This window comes from Nycticebus coucang, chromosome 6 (assembly GCF_027406575.1).
Source record: "Nycticebus coucang isolate mNycCou1 chromosome 6, mNycCou1.pri, whole genome shotgun sequence".
Taxonomy (NCBI): Eukaryota; Metazoa; Chordata; class Mammalia; order Primates; family Lorisidae; genus Nycticebus; species Nycticebus coucang.
The window spans coordinates 124,237,285-124,263,703 of NC_069785.1; the positions used below are offsets into that span (position 1 = coordinate 124,237,285).

The window sequence follows — 26,419 nt, forward strand, 5'->3', positions numbered from 1 at the left end:
CTTAAGCGAAAGAAAAACAGAAGCAAAGCAAAACCAATGGCCAGAGCTTAAGGCAGAATCAGAGAAGCAGGAAAAGAAAACACACTTCCTACAGAGACACAACCCAAAGGTGGTGGATGCGGGGAGTGGGGGACCCATGAGTGGGGAAGTGCAGGGGAGGGTGTAGCTGCCTACCTGTGATATTGACCTCCACCTGGCCCGAGCGGGTGCCAATGGGGTTGGTGGCCTCGCAGATGTAAGTTCCTGCCAGGCTATAGTTGATGGGTCCCTTGAAGAAAAGGGTTCTGTTCTGGGCTTCCACGCCCTTGGGGAGAGAGCCATTCAGCCTACGGGGATTGGGAGACAGCACAGGGTTAGACTTTCCAGCCCCGGGAAGCTGTCCCTGTATCACCCACTTGGCTCCAACCCCACTGGCCCTTTTGCTGAGTTTAGTGACAGGCTGTCTTAGAAATAGAAAAAAAAAGAATCATCATCTCTGGCACTTGGCAGTTTTATATTATTCAGTTTTTCATATCTGATTATCTCAACACGGAAATAAAGGCAGGGCGGATAGGTATTGGTCCCAGTCAACAGATAAAACCTGAGGTTCAAGGCCAAGGAAACACAGCTAATAAGCAGCAGTATGGGAGCTCTTTTTTTTTTGAGACAGAGTCTCAAGCTGTCACCATGGGTAGAGTGCCATGGCATCACAGCTCACAACTCCTGGGCTTCAGTGATTCTCTTGCCCCACCCTCCCAAGTAGCTGGGACTATAGGCGCCCATCACAACACCTGGCTATTTTTTGGTTGCAGCTGTCACTGTTGTTCGGCAGGCCCAGGCTGGATTCAAACCCGCCAGCTCTGGTACGTGGCTGGCACCTTAGCTATTTGAGCTATAGGCGCCAAGCCAGCATGGGGGAGCTCTTGCCACATCTCTGGCCTCCTGGTGCAGTGTTCTTTCTACCTACTAGTCATGGTTCCTAATTGTTGGTCCTTGGTCTCCAGGATAGCTGGTTAACGATACAGATGCCTAGGTTCCAACCCCAGATCTCCTGAAGCACAACTTCTGGGGTGAAGGCCTGGGGCTTTGTATTTTAGCAAACCACTCAGGTGATGAGATAGGAATTGTGTTCCATTTCACTATCTCATGTTCTTGCTGGGAATGTGGGAAGCAGCTTGGGAATTTGCCGAGGACACAGGACCTTCTTCCTGATTCCAGATGCACAAAGCTATGATATTGTTGAACCTAGCAGCTCCTCAGTCCACACAGCTGAACTGGGCATGCAGGCTCTGTCCACCTGCACCTTGAGAAGCATTTTTTGTTCTAGGAAGTGGAGGACAAGAGTTCAGCCATGCCAGTGTCCTCTACTTCCTAGAAAAAGGGCACAGACTCCTCTGGGTAGCCATTTCCTGGCCACCCATATCAACCTTCTTTGTTACCCCTGCCCCTGACATTCTGTGTGTTCCGTTCAGCTCTTCTTTGAGAAGAACGTTGGTCCAGGCCAGCAGAGCTGGCTGAGGGGGAGACAGGGCCCCCCAAGGGCCAGGACCAAAGACCATGTGGCCAAGAATGGGGTGATGGGCTGCAGAACAGTGCTCCATGAGTACCGGCGTTCTTGGCAGACTGCTGCCTCCTCCCTGAGAATCTGGGGGTGCTGAAGAGAAGGAATAGAACAAAGAAAGATCTGGGATGCTCCAGAACACTGGCTTCCCTGGGGACACCTCGATAAAAATAAATACCGGGGGTTGGGGTGGGAGTGACTCAGGCTGAATCACCAAAGGAAAATGACAAAACTCTTTATTAGGGAGAGGAAAGGAAGCAGATCACAGGGGAAGCCCCCCTGGGCAGACTGGCGTGTCCCACTGACTCTGACACTATCAAAGCCTGGGGGTGTGTAAGTATGTACGTGCATATGTGTGTATGTGTGTGTCCGTCTGTGTGTTCTCTTATGCACCACTTCTCACTGAGAAACCTAAGCTCAAATTCTAATTTTTTTTTCACCTTAGGCTCTTGGAGGTGGGGTGGGCAGCCCTGCTGTGGTCCAGCCAGGTATCTCCTGCAGTGACCAGCCAGCCCGGCCAGCCCCACAGCACTTACGTGGTCCAGTGGTACTCGGTGGCTGGGGGGTTAGCATCAGCTTTGCACGTGAGCTTCACATCCATCCGCTGCAGGTACCAGTTGCCATCAAATCCCTCTATAGTCACCTCGGGTTCATCTGTGGGGCAAGGGATGTTCAAAGAAGGTACAGTCAGGACAGTGGGACTTGGGGCAAGGGAGCCTCAGAGAGGAATGGATGGAGGAGCAGCAATATGGAAACAGCTGGAAAAGAGGGGAAGCATGAGAGGGAGGGCAGAAATCACAGAACTTCAAGTGCAGAAACAGGAGGACAGAAAGAAGAGCAGAGGGAGGAGGGTGGAGGAGAGAGTGACGAGGAGATGAGAGGCAGGGAGCAGAGGGCCACCCCAGGAGGACCCAGCCCCCACCCCAGCTCACACTGCACGTTGAGAGTGAGGCTCTCCTTGAAGCGGTCCATGTGGTAGTTGACGATGCAGGCCAGGGACTGCTGGTGGGCCTCCCTGCTGGGCACCAGGCGGTAACGGCTGATGACTGTCACCGTGCCATTGGGGTTCCTGATCTCCTGGTACTCCGCCTCGCCCTTCAGCCGTGTTTCCCAGGACACCACACTGGGAGGCTTTCCATTGGCCGAGGTGCAGGTGGCCACCAGGACCTTATCATCCTGCCCCCTCTTGGCTCGAAGCACTGCCTGGGTGCCCTCTACCCAGTTGGTGGGTTTGGCTGCAGGGAACCAGAGAGAGCCATGGGACCAGCTCTGTCGATGTGCAGGCCCAGGAGGGTATGGTGTTGACACCCACCAGGCCATGTGGTTAGGTCACCTTGGCCACCCCTGCCTCTCCGCTATGCTTCACTAACGCCCCTCCCAGAACTTCTTGCAGGAATTTCTGCCTGTCTAATGTACGTCCTTCCTGCCTTGCAGTGAGGTTTCCTCCATCAAGCTTAGGCCGTCTTGGAGTCTTGGCATGTTCCAGCCAAGCAGCTTGGTGGCTCCTTTCCTTACCACGGTGACTGATATTTCTGCCTGTTTCCTGGCCATCCACAAAGTGCCATAATAGAGTTCCACCCTGAATACTGACCCTCCTCTCTGTCCAAGGCTAAGGCCCCAACCCTTATCCGCATTGAATTGTGGGGCAGCCTGGCCAGAAGGGTCTGGAAGTACCACGCCTGGAGTGGTAGGAGCATGGTCACCCAAGGAGGGTATCTGGGACCACTGACACACACTGAGGATGGCCAAACCCCCAGGTCTGGACAGGCGGGGATGGGGCCTATGGCCAGCTTACCCATCACAGTGAGATTGAGCTGGCTCTCACGATTGCCCGTGGGGAAGGTGGCAAACTCGCAGATGTAGACACCCTCATCCTCCAGCTCCAGGCGGGAGAGGCGGATGGTGCCGTCGGTGAAGGAGGGCCGTAGGAACTCTACGCGCTCACGGTAGGGGGCCAGCACGGAGACACCCATGGCTGGGTTGTAGATGGCCACGTTCTGCTTGGAGCCATTGGTGGCCTTCTGCCATGTGACCTGGGTGATCTTCACACTGGGCAGTGGGTTGGCAAAGTTGCAGTGCAGCACCACATCTGTGCCGATGAAGCCGTACATAGAGTCATTCACCTGGACCACCTGGGTGTGGGCGCCTACAGGGGGAGACAGCAGGACGTGGTCAGTGGTGGGCACGGCTCCCCTCACCCACCCACACAATTCCCTGTGCGGCAGGCTTCTCTTTTATAGCAGTCATTATTCTTTTTATTCTGATTATAAAAATATTAATTACTTGTTATAAAAACACTGGGCAATACTGAAAAATACAGTGAAGAAAATAACAACCTCCAGTGCCACTCAGGATAATCTTGAAGGATCTTGAAGGATAATCTTCGAGGAGCTATCTTCTTTCACTTTTTCTCCAGATCTATGTATAGCCACATAACCATCTATTTTGCTTACAAGATCAGACATTGCTCTGTAAGCTGCTTTTTCACTTAGTGACATATCATCAATATCGCTCTGTGTTAGTAACTATTATGTCCGCACCCTCATTTTTGACGAGGGTCAAATGTATTGCTTTCCAAGTAGAGTCTCCACTTAGGGGCCATGAGATGGTTCACCTTCCTGGGCTTCAGTTCTTCATCTGATAAATGGGGTGGATAATCCAGTCCTCTCTACCTCACAGGGTTGCCAGGGGAACCAAATGAGATAATGAACGAGAATGTGCGTCAGGAGGCGGGAAGCTCTGGGTGGGCGTGATGGCCCATTATAGCCAGCATTATGCTCCCATCATAGCCGGGGTCCATCCCCTGGGGTGCACTGGCTCAGCCCCTCCTATTCACCCAGGCACTGCACACGGCCGGCCTCCAGCCTCCAGCCTCTGCTGGCTCCTGTAGCCTTCACAATCAAGTCCAGATACCCTAGCTTGTCATTCAACATCCTTGTCTTTTGTCTACATCTCTCCAACAGCCATGCTTTCCAACTGTACCAGGCTAGGCCTGTCCCCAGAACACACCACGTTTCCGTGTTTCCTTCCCTCCTTCCTCCCATTTACTCAGCCATGATTTGCTGAGTGACTATATTGCAGGATCTATTATCAGCATTTAGGTCAATGAGCAACTCTGTCCCAGTCTCCACAGGCGCACAGCCTATCCATGCAACATTCCAGACTCCTGCCCAGGCAGGTCCCTTGACCTAGACGGCCCTTCTTCCCTTTCTCCACCTGTGGTCAGCCCAGCCAGGCCATCTCCTTGGGGAGCTTCCCTGCCTCCCAGCCAGAGCTGACAACTCAGCTACCTCCAGCACAGTTCTTTCCTGCCTTGGAATGTGCTGGTTTACATCTGACTCCTCCGCCAGACTGAACTCCTCCAGGGGTGGGTGTCTCTTCCATCTTGGACTTCCCAGTGCCCAGCCCAGCATCTGGCACATAGTAGGTGCTAGTAAATATCTGTTGCCAGACAAACTGCAGTGGAAGCCAAGAGAGTTGAGATTTGCAAGAAGGAGGCAGTGACTGGTGGTCTCCCTGCTGTTTGAGCTTTCTTACCACTGAACTTGGCTTGGCTCCCTTACCTTGGGGTAGCCCTTCCCGTCACTATGCTTTGCTCTCCGGCTCTCTCTTGAGCCCTGAAAACTCCCCACAAGATGTCCTTGCATCTTTACTTTACTCTAATTTATTAAGCACCATCGGTGATACCAATGAGGCCCCAGAATGGCTCAAGGCGGGGGGTGGGGAATGGCCTAAGTGGCCTCCCAAGGGGAACTGGGATCCAACAGCAGGAACTCGGTGTTTACACTTGCCTCCTCTACAAAATGGAGACACAGGAGCTGTGCAGGTCCCCCTGAGGGCTCCAAAGCCCATAGTCAGTTAAATGAGCTGCTCTCTACTCCTCCCAGGTCTCTCTAGATCACCAAGGTAGTGCCCTTGCTTAGCACACAGTAGGTACTCAAGAAATGCTTGATAAATAAATCAATCTTTGGCTCCACCAAGCCAGTTAGTGTCACACCCTTGACATTCCCCTTTTCTACAGCCCTTCCAGCTTCCATTGGGACTATCTCCACCTCTACCCCTCTAGCTGTCCCTTGGCCAATCTGTGGGGTGCTCTGGGCAGAGGTGCTGAGGGGTGGCAGGTGCACAGTGGGAGAAGTGCCCAGATGAACAGGTGGGTGGGCTCTCACCTGACTCTGCCTTCAGCTGGCCATGGGACCTGGCCAGTCATTTCCTCCTGCTGGGCCCTATTTTCCTCTTCTGTAAAGGAGCAGGCTGGACTCCCTGATCAATGGTCCCTTCCACCCCCAACTGTCTGATGGCAGCCCAGCCTAGCTACAGGCCCACCCCAGGAGCAGTCCCATGGTGAGGTCAGTGGGCCAGACGGCCTGCACTCTTGCTGACTGGCTAGTTGGCAAGCAGCTAAGCCCCAGGCTCTCCCTGGCAGGATAATTGGGTACTCCCTGCCCTTCCCCCAGCCTGCTGGAGGCTACCCAGTGGCTGAGATAATATGGGCATAATTGGGGAACTTGCGCCACACAAAGCTAGGAACAGGAAAAGCCAGTTGGGAGGGCTTGGGCCACAGCTGGGAGGGGGGAAGGAGTGTGGGCACCAGAAGCCATCGTGGGATTGGTGTCAGGCACAGTGGGCCTGCAGAGGGACATGGCCCACCAAGCCCTGAGCCCCCACTCCTCTCGCTCTCCTACAGGTGTGGGGACAGGTGCACAGGCTGACATTCATCTGTGGGTCTTCAGTGGTGACCTCACCCATCAGAGCTGCGTCAATGCCAGGAGGTGAGATCGGCGATAGTGACCTGGGTGTGGGGTGGGGAGGATGCTGCAAGGGGCCCAGGCACCCCGGAGGCCCCTTGCATCCACCCCTCCCCCCTATCTATTTTGGGGAGGAGGCTGCTGTCTTCTCCTCAGTCTGCCTCTCCCACAGCAATTTCAGGGTGGGAAAGTGAAGAAATTTCCTGGTGTTCTCTCTCCCTGGGCATAGAGTAGGTGCTGGCCCTTGTCCTTTTTGCCCAGTGATGGGCAGGGTGGGGTGGGGCAGGGAGACACTTTTGGTCTTTGTCTCTAAGTCATGGCTGACTGTTAGCAAGGCCAAGAGAGGTGGCCCTGGGCGGGCATAGGGAGCTTATGAATATGGGGTTTAGCATCACTGGGTGGGGCTAGAAGATTGACAAGGGCTAAAGACCCCCCCTCCTCTCCTCCCCTACCCCACCCCAGGAAGGGACCTGGAACCCAAGCTTCTGGCTTGCAGCTGCCTGTCTTGGTCCAAAGATGCAGGGTGGGGAAGAATGTCCCTTGTTCTTTAGATTGGGCCGACCCCCAGGGGACACTGACAGGCAGGGTCAGAAGGCCTGAGTCAGTGGGGGAGCAGGGCTCACCCCTGAGAAGCAAGTGCTGCATGGGGGAAGGGATCCAGGATTGAGAGGAGCCTGCTGCAGGGGTGGGAGCTGAGGGACAGCGCAGCCCCCTCCCCTCCCCACCTGGCCAAGCTTCTCCACCAATATTCCAGCCCTGACAACCTGAAAACCGACACTAGTGACTCCCACCCTCTGAAGGGTTGTTCCATCACTGGCCCTTCAGGCAGTGTGGCTTTGCGTTCCACCTGCCATCTAACCTTGGCTAAATGGCAACCTCTCCGAGGCTCAGTTTGCACTGAGGTTGCACATCTGCAAAATGGGATTATATAATACTAGTTAATACCTGTCCTATGAAGTTGTCACAGGATTAAAGGAGGGAAGGCATGGGAATCTTAGAAAGCAGCATTTAGCACAAATGCTCAATAAATGTTAGGTGCCACCATCTTTCATCTGTGAAGCGGTAGGCCTGGAAGTGCTGGGCCCCCTCCTGGAACTTCATTCAAACACTTGTTGAGCACCTATCCCATCCTAGGCACTGCTCTGGGAACTACAAGTCCCCTCTTCCAGGACACCCTTGAGACTCCCAGTCCTTCTTACTCAGCTGACACCTCTATGCCTACCCCAACACAGCATACAGCATTAAGCTACATCCCTTTATTTTATGCTTCCTGGCAGATGTGGCCAACCTATCTCCCATCTCCCAACAGATTATAAGCACCTGCAGGAGCGGAAAGGGGAAGCTTGGTTTTGGGTTAAGGTGCCCATGTCATGCCAGGCCGTGATGAGTTCCCTGATGACTCTGGTTCCCTAAGCAGTCAGGGCTCATCTACAGAACCCACCCTCTCCTTCCTTGCAGGTTCCTTTTTGCATGAGCAAAGGCTGGCCTGGATGTGGGAACTGGGACCACTAAAATGGTAGCATGTTGGAGCTCAATGGACCATGCAATCCATCATCTACAGCGTCCAGAAGGGTTGGGCCACTTGCCCAGGGACACAGAATAAGTAGCACCCAGCCCAGTGCTCTTCCCACCCTGCCACAAAAACAAACTCTGGCTCAATCTAACTCCCTGAGGCCTCATTCTGGGTGGTGTCCTTCACAGAATGCAACCTCAGTGTCTCCATCGCCCGCCCCATGTGAGAGATGGCACAAACACCAGTTACAATACAATGGCCATTGCACCTGTAGGCCACCCTGCAGCCGAGGGACTGGTGGTCAACTGATGGGCTGGAAACAAGGAATCTGAGCATCCCAGGTGGGGAGCACCTAGGAGGCTTCTATGTGCAGAACAGAAAGAGCCAGAAAGGTCGGGAGGGAGGCAGGGGCATCCTTGGGGATTTGTGCTCTCAGCAGAGCGTTCTTGCAGCCCAGAGATACAAAATGAGTCCTTGTTTCCTGACCTCAAGCACTGCCTGTATACTCCCTGACCACCCAATAAGTTCTGGACCCCGGGATCAAGGCCTTGGAGTTTGTGCTTAAGTGCCTCAGTTGCCCCATTAGAGCCCAGGGTGGGCAGTTAGGGCTGCCTGGCTTCCCAGAAGTGCTGAGCCAGCATGGCAGGTGTTGGATCGGGCCCCTGGAGACGTCACAGACCTGCAAAAGCCCGAGCTCAGCAACAAAACACAAAGGCTCCTCAGTTGTGGCAGACAAACCTGCTCTCCAAGGCCCTGCCTGCTGTGGAGCTAGTCTGCAGGCCAGTGCCACTGGTGCTCCCAAAGCAGGGTGCGGCATGCCCTGCTCCCTCTGTATCCATACTGAGCGGGTTCTCTTCCTGCCCTTTTAAACCCCAGACCCCTCTTTTCCTGGCTAAGCAGGCAGGAACTGGACCCAGGTGGGTGGGTGAGAGGTAGGTGCCTAGGTGAGGTGGGGGAGGAGGCATTGGGCTTCCTGACTGCCATGGACTGCCTCTTCCTGGGTCTGGCTGGACCTGCCCTCTCCAGTCCCTCCTTTCCTGAGGCTCTGCCAGGTACCTTCAGGTGGGTGGGCAGAGGTGGCAGGACAGGCCTGGAGTCGAGTAGCAACACATTAAGAGAGCGGGAGGGAGTCTGTGTGCCTGTGTGCAGGTGCACTTGTGTGAGAGCACACATGGCTGGCGGGGGGAGGGGGGTGCACAGGGCTCCCCCATAATAGACTCTGGGAAATCAATGTCCTTTGGGATCCACCTGTAGGGCTTTCCGGGGATATTCCCCCCACCCCAAACTGGCAGATAGGAATAGGACATCCGGTGAGAAACCAGAAACCAGCTAAGAAGTCAGCAGGAATGACTCACCCACTGGGGAGGGGGCAGGGCCTCTAGCCGAAACCCTGCTGAGTCAGCACAGTGACCTAAAGGTTACAGGTCCCCTCTTCCCAGCACAGCCACTTCCCCAAATGTTAACTCCCAGGACTAGCGGACTCCACTTGGGAGAGAGGCTGGCAAAGAGGATCTGAAGTCGGAAGGAATCCCCTTTCTTGGGTCCCCTCCTCTCAGAAGGTTTTGCCAATCAGTGTCACCTGGACCTGATCACTCTGCCGGCAAAAACCCACATGGGCAGGGTTCTCACTGAGGTCCTCTGAGCTTGTCCCATCTCGTCTCTATGCCCTGGGCACATTTCTCCAGTGCCCAAGCTGCATCCCTGCCTCCAGAGGTCCCTCTACACCCGGCACAGGTCCAGAGCGCTCCAGGCTGGTGGGCTCAGTGAGGAGGCAGAAGCAGACCCAGCTATTAGGTTCCCATTCCAGGGCCCTAACTGCCCCTCCCCAGGCTGGCAGAGCAAGAAGGCATGAGAGCTGGGTCTGCACTGTAGCAGCCCAGCACCTCTGCATCCGTCCATGTCTCCTGCAACGCAGACACTTTAGCTAGTGGGAGCTGGGTCCTGGGAGATTCCCTGGGGCAGCGCCTGCTAGTACAGCTCTAGGTGTCTTGGGGCCTTTGGCACTCCCCCAGCAGCGGTGATAACATCCCATGATCCCATAGTCAGGAGCTAATTGCTACCGTTCAAGGCTAGGCGCCTCTGCCCCTCCTCTGGGTCACAAAAACTGCCGATGTTTTCCTCTTGTCTGAGGCACCCCCACTCCCCACAGGAGGGGTTAATGACGGGCTGTGGGGCTGGCGCCAGCGCCTCCAGCCGGTGAACACAGTGCGTGGGAGAGGAGGGGGCATGGCAGCCTGGGAAAAGCCCCGAGAAGGAGCTGAGGCTGGAGCCTGGGATCTTCAGACAGGCCTGGCTGGCCCTGCTGTGCTCTCTTGGCAGCACAAGAGCCTCAGGCAGCAGTGACAGGGATGCCCTGGCAAGTCCTATCTCTCTCTGAAACCTAGTAGGACAGGTTAGGGGACAGGGATGAATCAGGGAACTGAGTTTTGCCTTCTCCCACCGAGAAGCAGGTGGCTGAGGACACCTGGGCTGTTCTCCTGCAGACCTGTCCCATGCTGCTGCCCCTATCCCCAGGGCACATGGCAGGGTGGGTCCTGAGCCAGCCCCTGACTCCACCACAGCGCCTAGGAACACAGAGCATCTGTCTAGGTTCTGACCCTCTGTCTCTAGCCTTCAAGGCATCACCTGTGGGTCCCCTCTGTATTGCACATCCTGTACCTGACCCCTTCCCTTCAAAGCTGGAGGAGGGGCTTTTCTCCAGCCCCTTTTCTTCAGGTGGTGGAGAAAAGGGGTACCTCTGGCGGTTGGCAGAGGCGGCCCTGGTCCCCACTCCTTGGTTGCTATTCAGTATGGCCTTGGGTAGTAGGGTCGCTTTCCTTGCCTGTAAAATGGAGACTGTTGATCCTGACGACACTGGAAGATTGCACTTTGGACATGACGCGTCCAGCTCTCTCTGCCCCAGCTCTGCACCCTCCCTGGATCGACTCTGGGAACCTGCGTACCAGGTGGCCGCTCTGCCTTGTTGTGTGCACAGCTCTTCCAAGAAGGCCTCCCAGGTTAAATGGAATGCCTGGAAAACTCAGGCCACACCATGGCAAAGCTGGGGTACACGGGGGTTCTTCTCCAGCCAAGTGACCACCAAGTCCAGCTGATGAGAACTCCTAAACAGCTTCTGAATTCATCTTGGTTCTGCATCCCCACTGGCCCCAATCCAACTGTCCTATGCCTCTCCCATAAGCATATCCCTCAACCTCCATCAAAGACTCATTTTCTTATTTTCTCAACACTCCCGGGGTGGGACTTTGCATCTAACTAACCCCTTTCCTTTGAGCCTGTGCACCTCACGCTCCCTGTTCCTCTCCTTGCCTTGCCCCTGTGTAAGTAGAACTCAGCTCTTACCTGAGCCACTGTAGCAGAAGGCTAAGTCTGCAGTCTCTCCACCCCTAGCTCCCTCTCCAGCCCCTCTGCACTAGCAACCAGAACAATCTCTCTAAAATGGTAAGTCTCTTGTGACCTCCTTTCCTCCCACGGCTTCCTGCAGTCCTCAGGACCAAGTCCTACTGGGCCCTGAACTCCATCTTGGGCATGCCAAGCCTCCAGCATCCCCCACTTTCTCTCATGCCTGCCACGCTGAACAACACTATCAATCCCCTGTCATCTATTCCATTTGTTAATAACGCATACCTGTCACCTGCCCAGGTCCTCTGCATCCTTCCTGAATCACCTTCCACTTGACTTTCCAGGGGAGGCTTCTTGGAGCCCTCTCCTTCCTCTGTCTTGGCTTGTGTGTCTCTGCACCCTGAGAGCCCTGTACTTGAGCGTGCTTCTGTCACAGCATTTCCCCCAGTGGGGGGTTGGCTGAGACTCCCACTAACCCAACGCCTGGCACTCAGGAAGCATAGGGGTCAGAGGGGTTGGTGGAAAAGGCTGTGAGCCAGCTGAGGGCCCAGGTCCATGTTAGCCAAATTTCAGGTCTGACTGCAGCTTCCCGGAAACTGCCCATTAGCTGAGGGGCAGAGATGAAAGGGGAGACCTCACACTTGCATGGAAGGGAAGCAGGTCAGAGTCCAAATCTTGTTCTTCCTCCACCGAGAGCAGGAAGCTACACCGACAGGGTGCAGGTTGGCCTGACCTCTGACCCCCTCAACCCCATACTCTGCTTGCCTCCCAGCTGCCACTTTCTGATTCCTTCCCTCTCTCCTCTGCCCTAGTTCCTAGCACCCCAGCCCTCTTCCTTCCTCACGCCAGACCATAAGGTGACAAATATTTTTCTCACCCAAGCAAGCTGCAGCTCTGAGGCCCTGCTCCTGACACCTTAGCCCTGTTTGTGCCCCAGCTCCCTAGATGCACACCCCTCCCACTGAAGCCAGGGGTTCTGGCATCCTGCTTCTCAAGGCCTGACAGACCAACCACCTGGCTCTATGGCCAACATTCAGGCAGGTCCCACCACCTGCTGCTGATGCCAACCCTCTCCGCCCCAGCTGCAGTGAGCGGCAGTCTCATAGCAGACACTAGAGCCTGGATTTCCCTTGGCAATGTGCATTTTTAATGACACATTTTGGAGTGTAGGCAGCAGTCTCTTCGGAAGGCTACTGTGGGGGTGGGAGAGGCTGGGGGCTGCCAAGAAAGCAGAGAGAGAATTCCCCAGGCTTCCCCCAAGAACCTTTTAAAAGCTCAGTATTGACACATGCATTGTCACAACCCTATGGGTTCTGCGCTGATGTTCTACACCTGTTTGGAAGCAGAGGGCCCTGGATCTGGCTCCCACCAGGAGGCGTCTGTTGGGCCACCCCAGCACCCAGCCCTCCTGACACCCTGTCCACCCGTGCAGCTGCCTTCTAAGAGGAAGGAGGGTGAGGAAAGTTCTAGGGGGTGGAAGATGGGAGAGGGAAGAGAGTAAGAGGAATAGGGATGGGAGAGTATAAGGTAATTTCCTCTACAAGCCCTGCCTTCAATTTCAGATAGACCTACGTGGTGTCTGCTGCTTATTAGCTGGCTGACTTTGAGCAAGTTGCAGCAGTCTGTCTGGGTCTCTATTTTCTCACGTATACAATGGGAACAGGAATAGTGCCATTTCCCAGGGCTGATCCGAGGAGTAAATGAGATAATTCACATGTGCTCGTAGCACAGTACCTGACATGTAGTTATGCTACATACGTGGCTGTATTATTTGTGTAGGGAAAGAACCTGCTTAGAAATCAGGTGAGCTGTTTTCCATCCAGGCTCTGACAACCTCCCAAATGCTCCTGAACACGTCTGTGCTATGATATAACTACTTCCTCGGGGAACTACTGACCTTGGCACGCCTAACACTTTGGGCAGGATAATTCTTTGCAGTGGGGGCTGTCCTGTTCACTGTCGTTTAGAAGCATCCCTCCCTTCTAGCTGCTAGATGCCAGGACAACCAAAAATGTGTCCAGGCATTGCCACCTGTCCCATGGGGGCAGAGTTACCCTGGATTAAGGCCACTGGTCTTGAGGAAGGGGTGTAAAGCACAAGCAGGGGTGGTGGTGTTCATGATGGAAATGCAGGGCTGACCATGGGAAGCGGGGTGCAGAGGGGAGTAGGGAACACAGTTAGGGAGCACTCTAGTGGATTTGTCCTGGGACAGAGGGCCCGGAGGTGGATGAGAGCAGGGGTGCAGGGCTCTGTAGAAGGAGAGGCAGTGAGTTGAGTTTGGGGGAGACAGTGGAGAGAGTGGGCCCTCCGGGCACTGGCTGTCAGACTTGGGTTGTGGAGTGGGTAGTGAGGGAGGGGCACAGACAGGGAGATGGTGTTCAGAGTGTCGACGGCACCCTCAGATGGGGCAGGCAGGGAGGCTGCCAAGGCAGGGGCCGGGCTCTGTTTCTAAGAGCAGAAATGAGGTCAGGAGCGTCTTCCTTCGGCTGGTAAACTGCTATCATTTTGGAAGGATTTTCACCTCATTTGGTTCTTGCTTAAGTGAAATCCACAACATGTGTTCTCTGCATTAGCCGAGTGTTTGTGCTTAATTAGTGGCAAATTCTTTCATATTAAAGTCATTAAGTTCTGCTGTTTGCTCTCTTCACCCCCGGCCTAGGCTCTCCTGTCTTTCCCTTGAACACAAAAGGGCTTGATTGTAGACGTGTAGGTCGTTCCAGCCTCACAGTCACACACACTGCGGCATCTGGACCCTAAAGAACCAGTCATTGCACCCGTCCCCCCAGGGCTGGCATCTCCCAGCACCTCCATTCATACCCCAGGCACCCCCATGTAGCTGGCAGCTCTGCTCCCACCCCACCTCCTCCTGTGTCTGGGGAATACTCCTAGGCAAGGCTGTAGGGTCAGAATCCTGCCAGCCCAGAGGGACTCTACAGTGGGAGGGAGCTACAAAAGGAGAGACCATTATTTAAGCTTCAGGTTGTGGGCTGGGGCCCAGCTGCTGAAGGGGCAATGAGGAGAAGGCAGTGCCTGCTGGGAGTTTGTGCCCACATGTTCCTGGAGGACTAAGAGCTCGGTGTGCACAGTTGGAACAGTGCTGAGGAAGGGTCACCAGCCCCTCCTGCTGACATTCAGGGACTTTGGGGACAATGATTTACAGCCACAGAACAGTGGTGACTCCAAACTCTTAGACAGGGAGTGGGATCAGTGGCTGGGGCCACCTACTTCCCAAGTAGCTTAAGAAGGTGAGCAGTGTTTGCAGCAGGACCAAGCTTGCGGCAGGACCAAGCCCGGGGCTGCATTTCTGAGCAGGACTTTCTGGTCTGGACCCAGGGAGTGATACTGTACTCACATCACAGCACACGGCTCAGATTAGACTTAACATTCCCAGGCAGGGCTGGGCCTTCTGCTGAAACCCCTCACAGTACAGATGACACAAGAATGCACCAGGCCTTGGCTCAGGGTGCTCAGGCCTCCTCTGTACTGGGACTTAGGCGGAGACAGCAGGAGTCCTCCCTCTTGCCTGGGCCTCTCCATGGCCCTAGTCCACAGTATCTCAGTTGACACAACCTGGACACAGACCCCCAGAAGGTCAGCCTCTTTCCACACTTCTAGGTTCAGGGCTGTCTCCATCCAAAAACAAGTCTTCCTTGTCACCTGGGAGCTCTGTTCCTGGACTAGGGCCCTCAGGCCGGAGGGTGGCAATCTGTATCTTTCATACTTTAAGGACCCAGGGTCTGGTGGCAGATAAGAAGAGGAGGCTGGAAACAGGGACTGGCAAAGGCTTGGGGCTGAGCTTTCTCTTGACCTTTCTCAGCTACTGTAGCCACAGGAGTCCCCACTAAGGTGTCTCCAATAGGTGGGGCAGAAGGGCAGGTCCCAGGTGTGAGCAGACCAGAGAGCCCCAGGTCAAGAGGAGGAGGTGAAATCCCTAGTCCTTGTGTCCCTTTGGCTGATGCGAGAACTGCACCCCCACAGAGCAGAGACCTCCTCATGCCTAGAAACTCAGCTTACGTCTGGGTAGCATGTGAGGGGGACCCAGGACAGAGTCTGCATCACAGGATGCAACTCAGGGAAACGGCGGGGAGAGCTTTTTAATGGTCCTTCCATCACTTCAGAAGCCACCTATTTTTCATGCCCCCCACACCCAACCTGCTTTCTGGCTCAGCTACTAGTCCTAACCCTACTTCTCTGCTCCAGACAAGGCTCCAGTGAAAATGAACATTTCTCTTCCAAATATAAGCAACAGGCTTTTGTTCCACTGGTGCTGGGTCTCCCAAACTCATCCAACCTCTCCAAGAACACCAGCCTTAGCTGTAATGCCCCAACTCACTGTGCCTACCCCCATGTCCACCCACAAAAGCATCCTTCCCAACCCCACGTAAACCCCAATAGCACCTCCCACCCAGATCTCAACATCAATGTCAACCTAGAGCATGTGGTTAGGTCATGACCCTAATCGTAGGGTTAACCTTTTCAGCTTTAACCACACATCACTTTTGTATCAGTCCTGACTACGACTCCTCCGGAAGTTTCAGCCCCAGCTCAGTATGACCTTGGACAAGGGCAGCCACAGCTCCCAGTTTTCTTTCTACTTTAGAGTCCCCTGACTTGAACTAGGCAAAGAAAGTGGGGTCTTCTAAGGTCCTGATGTGGGGTCTTAGGGAGAGGCAGGCTGACCTTGGAGGCCTGCCTGGCTGGGGACTGTGCTTCCAGGGTCTGCCTGCTCTCTCCCCACCACAGCAGGGCCTGATGGGCACTTCCAGATCCCCAAACTGACCCCTTCCCCAGTGCCCAGGAGGCCGACAGGGGCGATGGAAGGGGAGACCTTTCCTCTGTCCTGGGGCTAATGTCAGCCTCAGCACTTTCTAGCAAGGACCCACAAGTCCCATGATGTTCCTGACCCCAGCATGTCCATCTCATTTGGTTGGGGAGAGGATGGAGTGAGCATGCCTGTATAAAATGACCTCTACAGTGCCGGGGGCCTTCTAGGAGCCCACCTGGCTGGCCTCCTGTGCTCCTAGCATCAGGCTGTCATCTTCCCTTCCTTCCCCGTTCTCAACAGCACTGAAATCATCACTTGGCAAACTGACGAGAGGAGCACATCCCTGCCACTGTCGTGGCCTGTCCTCTTCCTGCCCTTCCAGGCAGGGGCATGCGGGGTGATGGGACCTGAGAGGCAGGAGGTGGGAACCCCACCCCTGGCCACCTGCCCCCAGCCCTGCTCGCTCCCTCCTCCACCCGTGTTCCCTGTCACTGGTGGTGCCAGAGTTTCGAGCAAGGGGTCTTTCTCATCCTCCCCCCTCCCCGACCATCCCTTTGCCCAACATGAATCTATCAGGAGCCTCGCCCAGTCCCACTTCTAGCTCAGACTTGTCGGGGTTTCAGGAGTCGCTGGGTAGGGGCTGGCATGCCAGGGCCTGCTCCTCATCCTGCCTTGCAGAGGGAGCTAGCACGTAGGCACAGGGCTCGGCGCCCAGCCTCTGTGGCCACCTGCTCCCCCTCCCACCTCTCCTTCCCATTCCCCTGCCCACTAGTCCTGTCTCCCACCCTGCCCAGAGTGACCGCTGAAAACCCAGGAGCGACCTGTGGCAGGAAGGGTCGTAAGCCCTTCCACTGCCTTGAGAATGGCCCGCCCCCCAGCAGCAGCAGCGACCAGCTTCCCAAGTGCTCCCTTCCTTCTCTCTGGGAAAGTCTGAAAAGGTTAGGTTCCCAGCCAGGCCCCTCCCAGTTAACACACGTGTATTACTATCTGTGCCAGGACCAGGGTCTGAAGGTTTCTATACATGTTAATTCACTTAATCCTTGCAGCAGCACTGGGAGCTAGCTACCATTACTGTCCCTATCTTAGAGATGAGGAAACTCAGACAGATCGGGTAACCTGGCCAAACAGCATGAGCAGCCTGTCTCCAGAGGCGCTGCCTCTCACTACACCTGCTGTTTCAATCCCTCCCCTCCCAACCTTGCAACACCCGTCCTGCCCTGGGTCTGACTCCTGCCCTGGGTCTGGTGAGAGGGCTGCGGAGGGCTCCTCGCAGGGAAGGCAGGTACATCCCCTCTCTGCCTTATCTCTGGCTCTGGGGAGAGGCTGGGCCTCTGACGCCTCACCCCAACAAATCCGTTAGACCCTTCTGGGGACTCCCTGACCAGGAGTTCAGAGACTTGACCTTCAGTCTAACCTCCACCGTTCTCTTGAGGGTGGGCCCACCACCAGTGATGTGCTGGAGGTTGCGACTTCCCCACTGCCTCCTGGGCTGTGGGGCTGTGAAGACCAGGCATCTACATTCCCAAGGCCCAGAACAGGAAGGTGCTGTTTCTTTTTCCTTCTCATTTTTCACCTCAGCCCTTCCTACTTTGGTTGTTGCCACCCTGCAGCCAGCAAGGGGCAACACGTGCTCAGGAGACTTCAGCAGAGGCTCCTCAGGCCCCTCCTTGCCTGGGGGGCTCAGGGTCCTGGAGGGGTACTTGGAGGTCCGCTCAGTCCCCAAGGTAAGCAGGGGGCTCTGACATATCTCCTGGCCACCACTGAATGTTGGATATTGGAGCTGGGCTGTCCCACCCAGGCTACTAGGAGAGGACGCCAAATTAGCTTAATGAGCGAGGCCCAGCTTTAATTGGGGCCCTCTGCTTTGCAGCACCATCTCCTGCTTTCATTTTTAATGCTGGGAAAGGGTGGATTTTCCTTTTCTCTCTCTCCCGTGCATTTTTACCCTGGCTAATGGCTCCTTGCTCAGAAAGGCCCCTACAACTGCTAATTGGATTTAATTACTGGGGTAATTAATGATTCGATTGGAAATCTGAAATGTTGTGGGTGCATTTTGTGTATAAATAGAGAGGAAAGTCAAAGGGACAGAGAACTCAGCCTGAGACCCTGGGAGAGTGTGGGCGGGAGGAAGGGCCAGGCTGATGACAGATCTTGGGCTGGCAGACCTTAGATGGGGCCTGCCTGGTCTAAGCTCCCATTACAGATGAGGAAGCGGAGGTGCAGAGGAAAAGCAGCTCGTCCAAGGTTGCAGAGATGTTGGTGGGAATCAGGGTAAAGGGGGAGCTGGCAGTCAGACCCTGGAAGAAGAGGTTTGGAGAGGGGTGACTTCAGACTCCATGGCCCAATAATGTTATCTCAGAGCACCTGGGTAAGAGTTATCAGTCAGACAAAAGCCCATAGAAATGTACTGTGGTTGTGTCTCTTGTTGTGGTTATAAAGGCCTTGCCTCTGGGTCACTAGATAAGCAAATAGCTCATCAAGTTAGGAGGCAGTGAGGTGTAGCCAGAAAGAACAGTGGGCGGGGAGTTGGGAGCTGTGTCCCCTGGGAGGCCACTGCCTCTCACTGGATCTTTCTCCTCTCTGGGTCTCTTCCTCCTGGTCTATAGTGAAGGGGCTGGAAGGGCTGGATAAGGGCGCCTCTTAAGGTTCTTGACCTCCTGTCCCTTTCCTGTGTGACACACACCTACCCCCTGGGCCTGAAATGATGGGGCTAGGGAGGGCAAGTGGATAAGACATGAGCTTATCCTTGAGCTCCATGGTGACAGATTTTGTACTATTCTGGGAGGGGGAGCCTGGGGGAAGGAATAGGAGGTGAGAAGTGGGTAGGAGAGGACTGTCTAGGGGTGACGCCTCATACACTCCAGGGAAGGCCCGCATGACCTTGACGATGTCTTGAAGCTGAGGGCCCAAACACATGTGTTCATCTGCCAGTGGGGCATCTCACCCTGTATGTACACACTGGACGACAGCTCTCTCGCTGCTCCCTCACTCCCACTCCTCCCAGGGCCCAACCACATGGGTCACATCATCATGGCAATTTGAGTCTATTTCTGAATTTCTAGAACACAGTCCTTGAGCTCCCTATCCTTAGCTCAACTGAGGGTTTAGGGTCCCACCCTCCATTTCTTCTGGAATCATGGTACTGATAACATTGAAAACAGCAATCCTTTACTGAGGAGAACTAATGGGTATTATGTTAGGCAATAAATCTCATTCCAGTCTTACAAAAATGCTGCAAGCTATGTTCACTGTCCCCCTCCCGTTATGCTGGGAAACTGAGGTTCAGGCTGGTGAAGTGATCTGTCCAAGCCACACTGCCAATGGGTGGATTCGAATACAAATCAGATCTTGTTATACAAGTCCCCAGTTGGCTCTCTACTGCCTTGGGGTAAATCTAAGCTGCTTATCAGGCCTTCACAATCTGTCCCTGCCCTTATTCCCAGCTTCCTCTCCTGCCCCTCCCATGCCCCACCCCCCACTTTCAACACTCAGGTCCCACACTGCCACCAGCTCTGTCCTCAAGTTCCCACAGTACCTAGCTCTTTACTCAAACTGCTGTCCCTGGCTGTGCCAGGAGCAGAGACAATTTCACCTCTGAAGCTCCAGCACCCAGCCTAGCACCTAGGGGCTCCTGGACTCAGGTTTGCTCAATCAACGGCAAGCCAGGGTCAAATTCCAGAGAACAACCTGCTTGGGGACCTGAGTCCCTTTTGACTTCTCAGGAAGCCGACTAATCAAAGGAGGACCAGATTCTCTGGTGATTACCTGCAAAAAGGACTGATTCTCTATAAGAGAAAAGCTAACAGGCCATGTGTGTGTGTGTGTGTGTGTGTATTCAGTTCACACCTTAGTAGGAAGGGGGGGGCACCACCCTCTCCTTTGCTCCCCTGAAAGTTTGTCCAGGATGATCTCATCTCTCTTCCAGCCCCATTTGCCCTGATGATCCTGGATTCTGGAATATTCAAGCTGTCCCGTTTTGTAGATGTTGAAACTGAGACCCAGAAGGGTGAGGTGATTTACAATGAATTGCAAAAGCTGAAAAGAATCTAAGTCTCTTGACCCTTCTGCGTTACTGGTCCCTAAAGGATGAGGAAGAGGGACCAGGCAGAGACAGCCCCTGGGGGGGGGGTGAAGGTTTCTGGGTGCGTCTTGGGAGTGCAGACTGGCACCCCATGTGCAGTGTCCAGAGCCCCCGGCTGGCCTGGAACAAGGTGAAGATGGGCAGCCCCTGTTCCTTGTCCCAACTCAACACTGGGCCTCAGCACCCTTCTGGGGGGTGCTCTTGTGGGTGCAATCAGGAGGTTCTCTGGAGTTCAACCCTGCCTGGCCCCTTGGGGATGGAGGAGGGAAGGAAGCCTGAAGAAACAGGTCAAAGCAAATCCTCCCCACTTGCCCCACCCTCGCTGAGAACAGGCAGAGCCAGAGCCTGTAGGACCAGAACCTGGGCACTCTGTCCTGACATGTCCCAGAGACACAGCTTAAGTGGTAAGTGAGGGAGTGAGTCAGGGCTGGGAGGTGGGGGAGAGAGAAAGACGGAAAGAGAGGTGGGGGCTGGGGGTGGATGTCTAGCCCCCTCAGGGGACTTGGGGACCACGGCTGGCAGAAGGCAGGAAAAGGGTGGGTTTCCAGGGTGGGCATGCAGTGGTGTTGGTTCAGCGGGTCTTTGGTCAAAGGTCCCCCCCACCTTCCCAGTTACAGGCTCAGGCAGGTCCTGGTAAGCAGGGCAGCTGGCTGCAGATAGGGCTGAGGAGGGGAGCAGCATCTTACCTGCACCATCTAGGGAAGAACCCTTGATGAGGGCTGAGAGTGGAGAGATAGCTGGGAAACTCTGACTGTGGGCTACAGTCACAGGCCTGGCAGGCGGAGCGGGGGGAGCATCCTTCATCTCCCAGCCCCTCCCTGCCTCCCATCAGGCAGGGCCACTCCGGGGTGCTGCCCACTGCAGCAGGCAGAGGCTGGGCCTGGGAGCGCAGTACCTGTGCGCTTAGGGAGGGCCCGCTCTCGTCCACCGAGGATGTGGGGGGTGGGGAGGTTCTGGTGAGGATTAGGGTGGGGAGCTGCTTTGAACCCCAGAAAGACTGGTGGGAACTGGTTCTTGACTCATGGCACAGAAAAGGGGGTGGGGAATGGCAAGGGCTTGTGCTTTATTATTATTATTTTTTGTCTTTTATGAGATGTGAACTCAAGGAATTAAAAATATGTATTTTATTTTACACAACCTGCCCTGCTGGGTCTCTTCATCTTTGCTATAGCCCTGGTCCCATCAGAATGGCTGGCATGTCACAGCAACTTTTCATCTGCAAAGTGATGAGACAGACTGAGTGTGTTTCCGAGTTTTGATAAGGTTAAACACCCCCCCATCCTTTGTAGGCTCCCTCAAATCCTAAAAATTCTGGTGTGCAGCATGTGTATTTCCTGCCTCTCAGAATTCTAGCAGCAATTTATTTTCACCGATATTGTTTGAACCCCTTCTATGTACAGGCACCTTCTCATTTAGAATCTGGTATTGTCACTCCCAACTTCTGGAGCAAGTACTAATATTCCCATTTTACAGAGGAGGACACTGAGGCCCAGTGGTCAAGAAATTGGCAAAGTTGCATTCTTAAAAAGTTGTGGACCTAGAACTTAAACCTGAGTCTTCTGGTTGCTGGGCGCAGTGCTCCCTTTCAGAAAGACACTGCCCTCTGTTTTTCTGTCTTCTCAATTAGCCCCTCTCCTTAGATCATATTCCAGATTTGTAGGCAGTGCCTAACTCACTGGCTTGACCATCCTCAACTCTCAGCGAATTTGCAGAACTAAGATTGACTTCCCCCGAGGACAGACAGGGTGGGCTGCAGAGACTCAAGCCCTAGGTGACCTGCCCACAGGTCACCCCAGTAGGTCCCAACAATTTACCAGAGACACAGAAGGGACAGAAAGAAAAACTGGGCTTTTAGGGTGGCGAGGTCTCAGCATGGAGCCAACTGGTGCCCAGACAGGTAGTTGAGACCACACCTGCCCAGGCCCTGCCCTGACATGCTGCCTCAGGCACCAGTTGGCAAAGGCTCCCAAGTGGACTTGAGCAATAAAGTTCTTGGAAAAGTGACACTCATGCCTGGTCCTCTTGGCCAGGTGGCAGCAGATGGAAGTCATGGCAGCCAGAGTTGGGGCCTTAGCCTTTGGACCTTCCCAACTGAGAGGGGCCATCATATACTTCCCTCTGCCTCTGTTTGGCCCCCAGACAACTCTACCCAGTGATTAAATAATTCCTTCTCTGTCTTTCAAGGTCTTCGTTACATAAGAGTCTACCATGTTCCCTGGGAACCTACTAAAATGTTCTATACTCTTCACTGGTAGAGGGGTTTGTCCTGCTGTCTGCCTTCAGTTCCTCCTGCAGCAACTTACTCCATCTCATGGTGTGCTTGCGTGGGCCTGCTGGATCACGTACCAGAGCTGGAAATCAGTCAGTTCTTTCTCTTAAGGAGAAAGTGGGGTTGGGGTGGTGGTGGTAGTGGCTGGGGAGGGAGGTTGGTGCAGAGAGAACTGGGGTGGTGCTCTTCCACTCACTGGCAAGTTGTTTTACCTCTGTGAGCCTCAACTTCCTTATCTGTAAAGTGGGCTTAATATTTTAGCATGAAATGGTTATAAGGATTCTGTAAAATATATATACATGGTTAACCAAGTGCCTGACAAAGAATAAGTAATTGCTCCGGAGGTGGTAGCTGGTATGTAGGCACCCTGAGGTCATGGACAGAGCTGCAAGCTGAGATCATCTCTCAGAGCTGGAGCAGGGCCCTTTCCCAAGCGGGTTCTAGGTCCTCCCCAGAAGCCAAGGCTACTCCCATTTGTAGATTCCCTCCACATCTCTGTGCCAGCCTACAGAAAACTCCATGGCAGGTCTCAGCCAGCTCAACTGTTTTCCCCCCAAATCAGTGCCCTCACTCTGGCCTGGTCCTGGAGTCCTGTGGCCAGTACAGTGGGGACTCAGGAGAGCTCCACAAAATGCTGGGGTCATCCTCTTTACAGAGAATAAGGGAAGGTGCCATGTGTCTACCAGCTGGCCCCCTGGGTGGGCACCAGGACTGACCTGTTCGCACGGTAGCATTCAATGGGTCCCCAAGATACAGAGAAAATAAGTATCAGGGGTGCTGGAGGTTTGACCTGATTTGAGGGGGCTTTCTTCAATCTCCTACCTCAGTTCCCAAAGTCTAAGAAAGTTCCAAGTGTCCTCAAGGGAACTCTGGGACTTGTTCCCATGTCCGGCTGACAGACACCAACCAGCACAGCTCCTCCCTCTCCCCACCATCCTTCTCCTCACCACCTCAGGCTGACCACACCCAGCTCTGTCTGTGATCAGCCCTGAGTCCTGGAGAGCAGAGGCCCCTATCCCAACTGCTGCCCCACCTCTGCACTCTGGCGCCTCCGTGGGCAGGTGTGGCTGGGCCTCTGGGTCCGGCTGGAGTCAGAGGATGGCCGGGAGGGCCCCATTCCATCTCCACCTGCTCCCTCCTCATCCGAGCCTGGGGTAGAGCCTTTTGAAAGGCACTGGGTGGATTCCTGGGGCACTGGCATTGCCTTAGAGATGTCACACGCCTGGCTCATAAAGTCCTCAGCACAACCTTCCGAAGCAGGGATTATAAGACTGAAGAAACCAAGGCTCGGCAGCACCCAGAGACTGCCAAAGTCACGGTGAGCAGCAGGATGAGTGGCAGAGGCAGGATGCAGACCCAGGTCTGCCAGACTCCAAATGCGGCCTGTTCCCCACCGGCTTGCCCTTCCTCCCCAAGGCCTCCAGAGGTGGGGCCTCTCCAGGCCCAGATCTGTTGGGAAAACACAACCTCTCTGGGTCTCTGTTTCCCACCTGTAAAGTAAGAATTACAACTACCAGCACACCAGTCCTGGTAGGTTCACTGGGGCCATCAAATGAAAAGAGCTCTGAGAGAGAAATGTGCTAGGGGAAAAGAGGTGTTGAACAGAAGCAAACGTCCCTGTGGGGTGACAACCTGCGAGGGCTTTGCCAACAGCAGAATCGATACCCTGTGATCACTGTAGACAGAGAGGGCCTGGGGGTAGTGACCGTACCCCTGGACACTGTGGTCTGACTGCATTGGGCATATGCCCCCCCCTACTCTCGGAGGTTGCCTATTCTTGGCTCTAAAAGTCCCTAATGTGACAAATCCATTTAGTTACAATGTCATGTTTCAAGTACTGACACCTAGTTCATGAAAGGGGCCTGGCGTGGGAGTTAGGAGACACAGGTTCTAACACTGATCCTGACAAAAGACAGCACGTGGCTTTCTGACCACGTGGCTTTCTCTTTCCAGGCCTCAGTTTCCTCATTTGAAATATAAGAGCGGGCCAGGCTTGGTGGGTCACTCCTGTAATCCTAGCACTCTGGGAAGCCCAGATGGGCAAATTGCTTGATCTCAGGAGTTTGAGACCAGCCTGAGCAAGAGACTGTCGCTACTAAAAATAGAAAAACTAGTGGTGGATGCCTGTAGTCCCAGCTATTCGGAAGGGTAAGGCAAGAGAATCTCTTGAGCCTAAGAGTTTGAGGTTGCCATGAGCTATGATGATACCATGGCACTCTACCCAGGTGAGTGAGACTCTGTCTCTAAATAAATAAATACATAAAATTAAAAATAAATAAAAACATAAAATCTAGGAGGGCTGGTCAGTCAATCCTTCTTTCAGGTCCCCTGGATTTGGCCAGACTGGGAGTCTCTGCTCTGCAGCCAGCTCCCAGCAGGCTCCAGGTATGAAAGGCAATCAGCTTTCAGGCATGGGGGTGGGGGTGGGGGAGCTGCTGGGGTGGGAGCATTCACCTCCACGTGTTCCCAGGGTTCTGGGGGCTGTCAGGTGGCAGAAATGAAACCTCTAGGACGCTTTTGCGGCATTGGCGGGACACGGAACAGACAGGGTTTTGCAACCCTCCAAGGTATTGCACACAAGGTGTGGCCGATTGTCAAGGGTGTCTGATGTGCCTACTGTGGAGAGGCCCTTCTCAGAGCTGCTCACTCTGCAGTGGCAGGGCTGGGCCCCGTTCTGGGACAGGGGTACACAGGGGAAAGTACCAACTCTACGAACAAATCCAGGCTCTTGCCAAGTCAAGAGGCAGCCACAGAAGCACCAGAGCTTGTGTAGTTGAGGGGTGGCTCCTGGGCAGGGAGGCCGGGAACTCACACCCAGGAAGTGAGGTGTCTGTTAGTAAGTGAGGCTCCCAGCAGTGAGTCAGGTCTCTGCAGGGGGTGAGAGGGGTGGAGGTGGGTGCTCAGAGACTAGGCCGGACAGCAGAGTGTGCAGAGTTCCAGTCCCACCTATGCTAGCCATTCATAACCACTGTGCTTCAGTTTGTCATCTGTGAAATGGGAACATCAATTACTGTTCCTTGTATGTCTTGAGATTATTGTTGGGCTCAAACCAAAGTGATGTCATGAGGTTAAGGAACTTTGAGAACTTCCTGTGCTTTACTTAAATTCTCTCCCAAAGTAACACTGACAGCTGACTTTGCCTCAAGTAGTACTTACTGCAGGACATCTTCCCCCAAGCCCTGAGTAAGGCTAGTGCTGACTTGGTTGTACGGATGAAGTGATACAGGCTCCGATTGGTGAAGCAGCTGATACATGCGCTAGCACCCCAGGTAAGTGAATAAGATGAACTGTGGGTCCACCTCAGCCTGCAGTCCCTAGAAAGAGACTAGGGACCCCTCCCCTGAGTGACACCTCTTCTGTCCTTCCCTGCTCTGGGGTAGGTATTGTGGAGAGAGACCAGGACTGGGATTCAGAAGCCCAAACCTGCCCTTTCCCAGACACTTTCCTTCCTCCCAGCTCTGGGGGGCATCTGGAGAGGAGACAATTCTAGGGGAGATGTTAATTAGTTCTGACAAATTAATAAAGAAAGCCTAATTTATTCTCCAGATCTCATTTCCTTTGCTGTGCTTTATTTTTCTGCCCAACAAGCTACTGCTAGGGAAATGGAGGGGAAAGGTAGTGGAGGGGGGTCAACCTGAAGATGGAGGCAGCCCAAATCCACCTGCCCCCTCCTCGCTGGCTCCCCGTCCCATCCCCACCCCACCTTCCACTGCTACAGGAAGCCAACCCCAGACATTAAGCTGTCAAACCACTCCCAATTATCTCCCTCTATGCCCGCCAGCTCCAGGGGCGACAGTTGTAGCAAGCTGGCGTTGACTCATTCTGTCACCGGCCTGCCCTGCTCTGGGAAAATGCAATTTAATGAAGTCCAATGGCAGGGCTGGGGCAGACAGGGTCCCAGGAAAGAGGGGACCACCAGCTTAGGGATGGGCAGTAGTCTCTGTGGAGCAGTGATTTTGACCTGTGTGATGAGATTTTACCTCTAGACCCAGAAGGGGTCATCGTGGACCTCCCTTGCCTCCACTCACCTCTGCAGCAGCTCTGAGCAACAAAGGCATTAACCTTCTCCGCGAGGGCCTCCACCTCCCTTGGCTGCCTGTTTTAATAGCGTATGGTCATGACAGCTGGGAAATTCTTCCTGCTGTTTCATCTCGATCCCTTTTG

General features: G+C 54.3%; 1 protein-coding gene across 1 annotated transcript in view; it reads right to left on the bottom strand.

The window, feature by feature from the left end:
- NECTIN1 (nectin cell adhesion molecule 1) overlaps positions 1-26,419 on the bottom strand; it is a 63,024-nt gene that overhangs the window by 13,254 nt on the left and 23,351 nt on the right. The window contains exons 2-5 of the mRNA XM_053594953.1: positions 3,336-3,686; positions 2,473-2,775; positions 2,077-2,194; positions 175-326 (exon numbers count right to left, since the gene is read on the bottom strand). Of these exons, the coding sequence (XP_053450928.1) occupies positions 175-326; positions 2,077-2,194; positions 2,473-2,775; positions 3,336-3,686 (924 nt within the window). The remainder of the gene's footprint in view (positions 1-174; positions 327-2,076; positions 2,195-2,472; positions 2,776-3,335; positions 3,687-26,419) is intronic.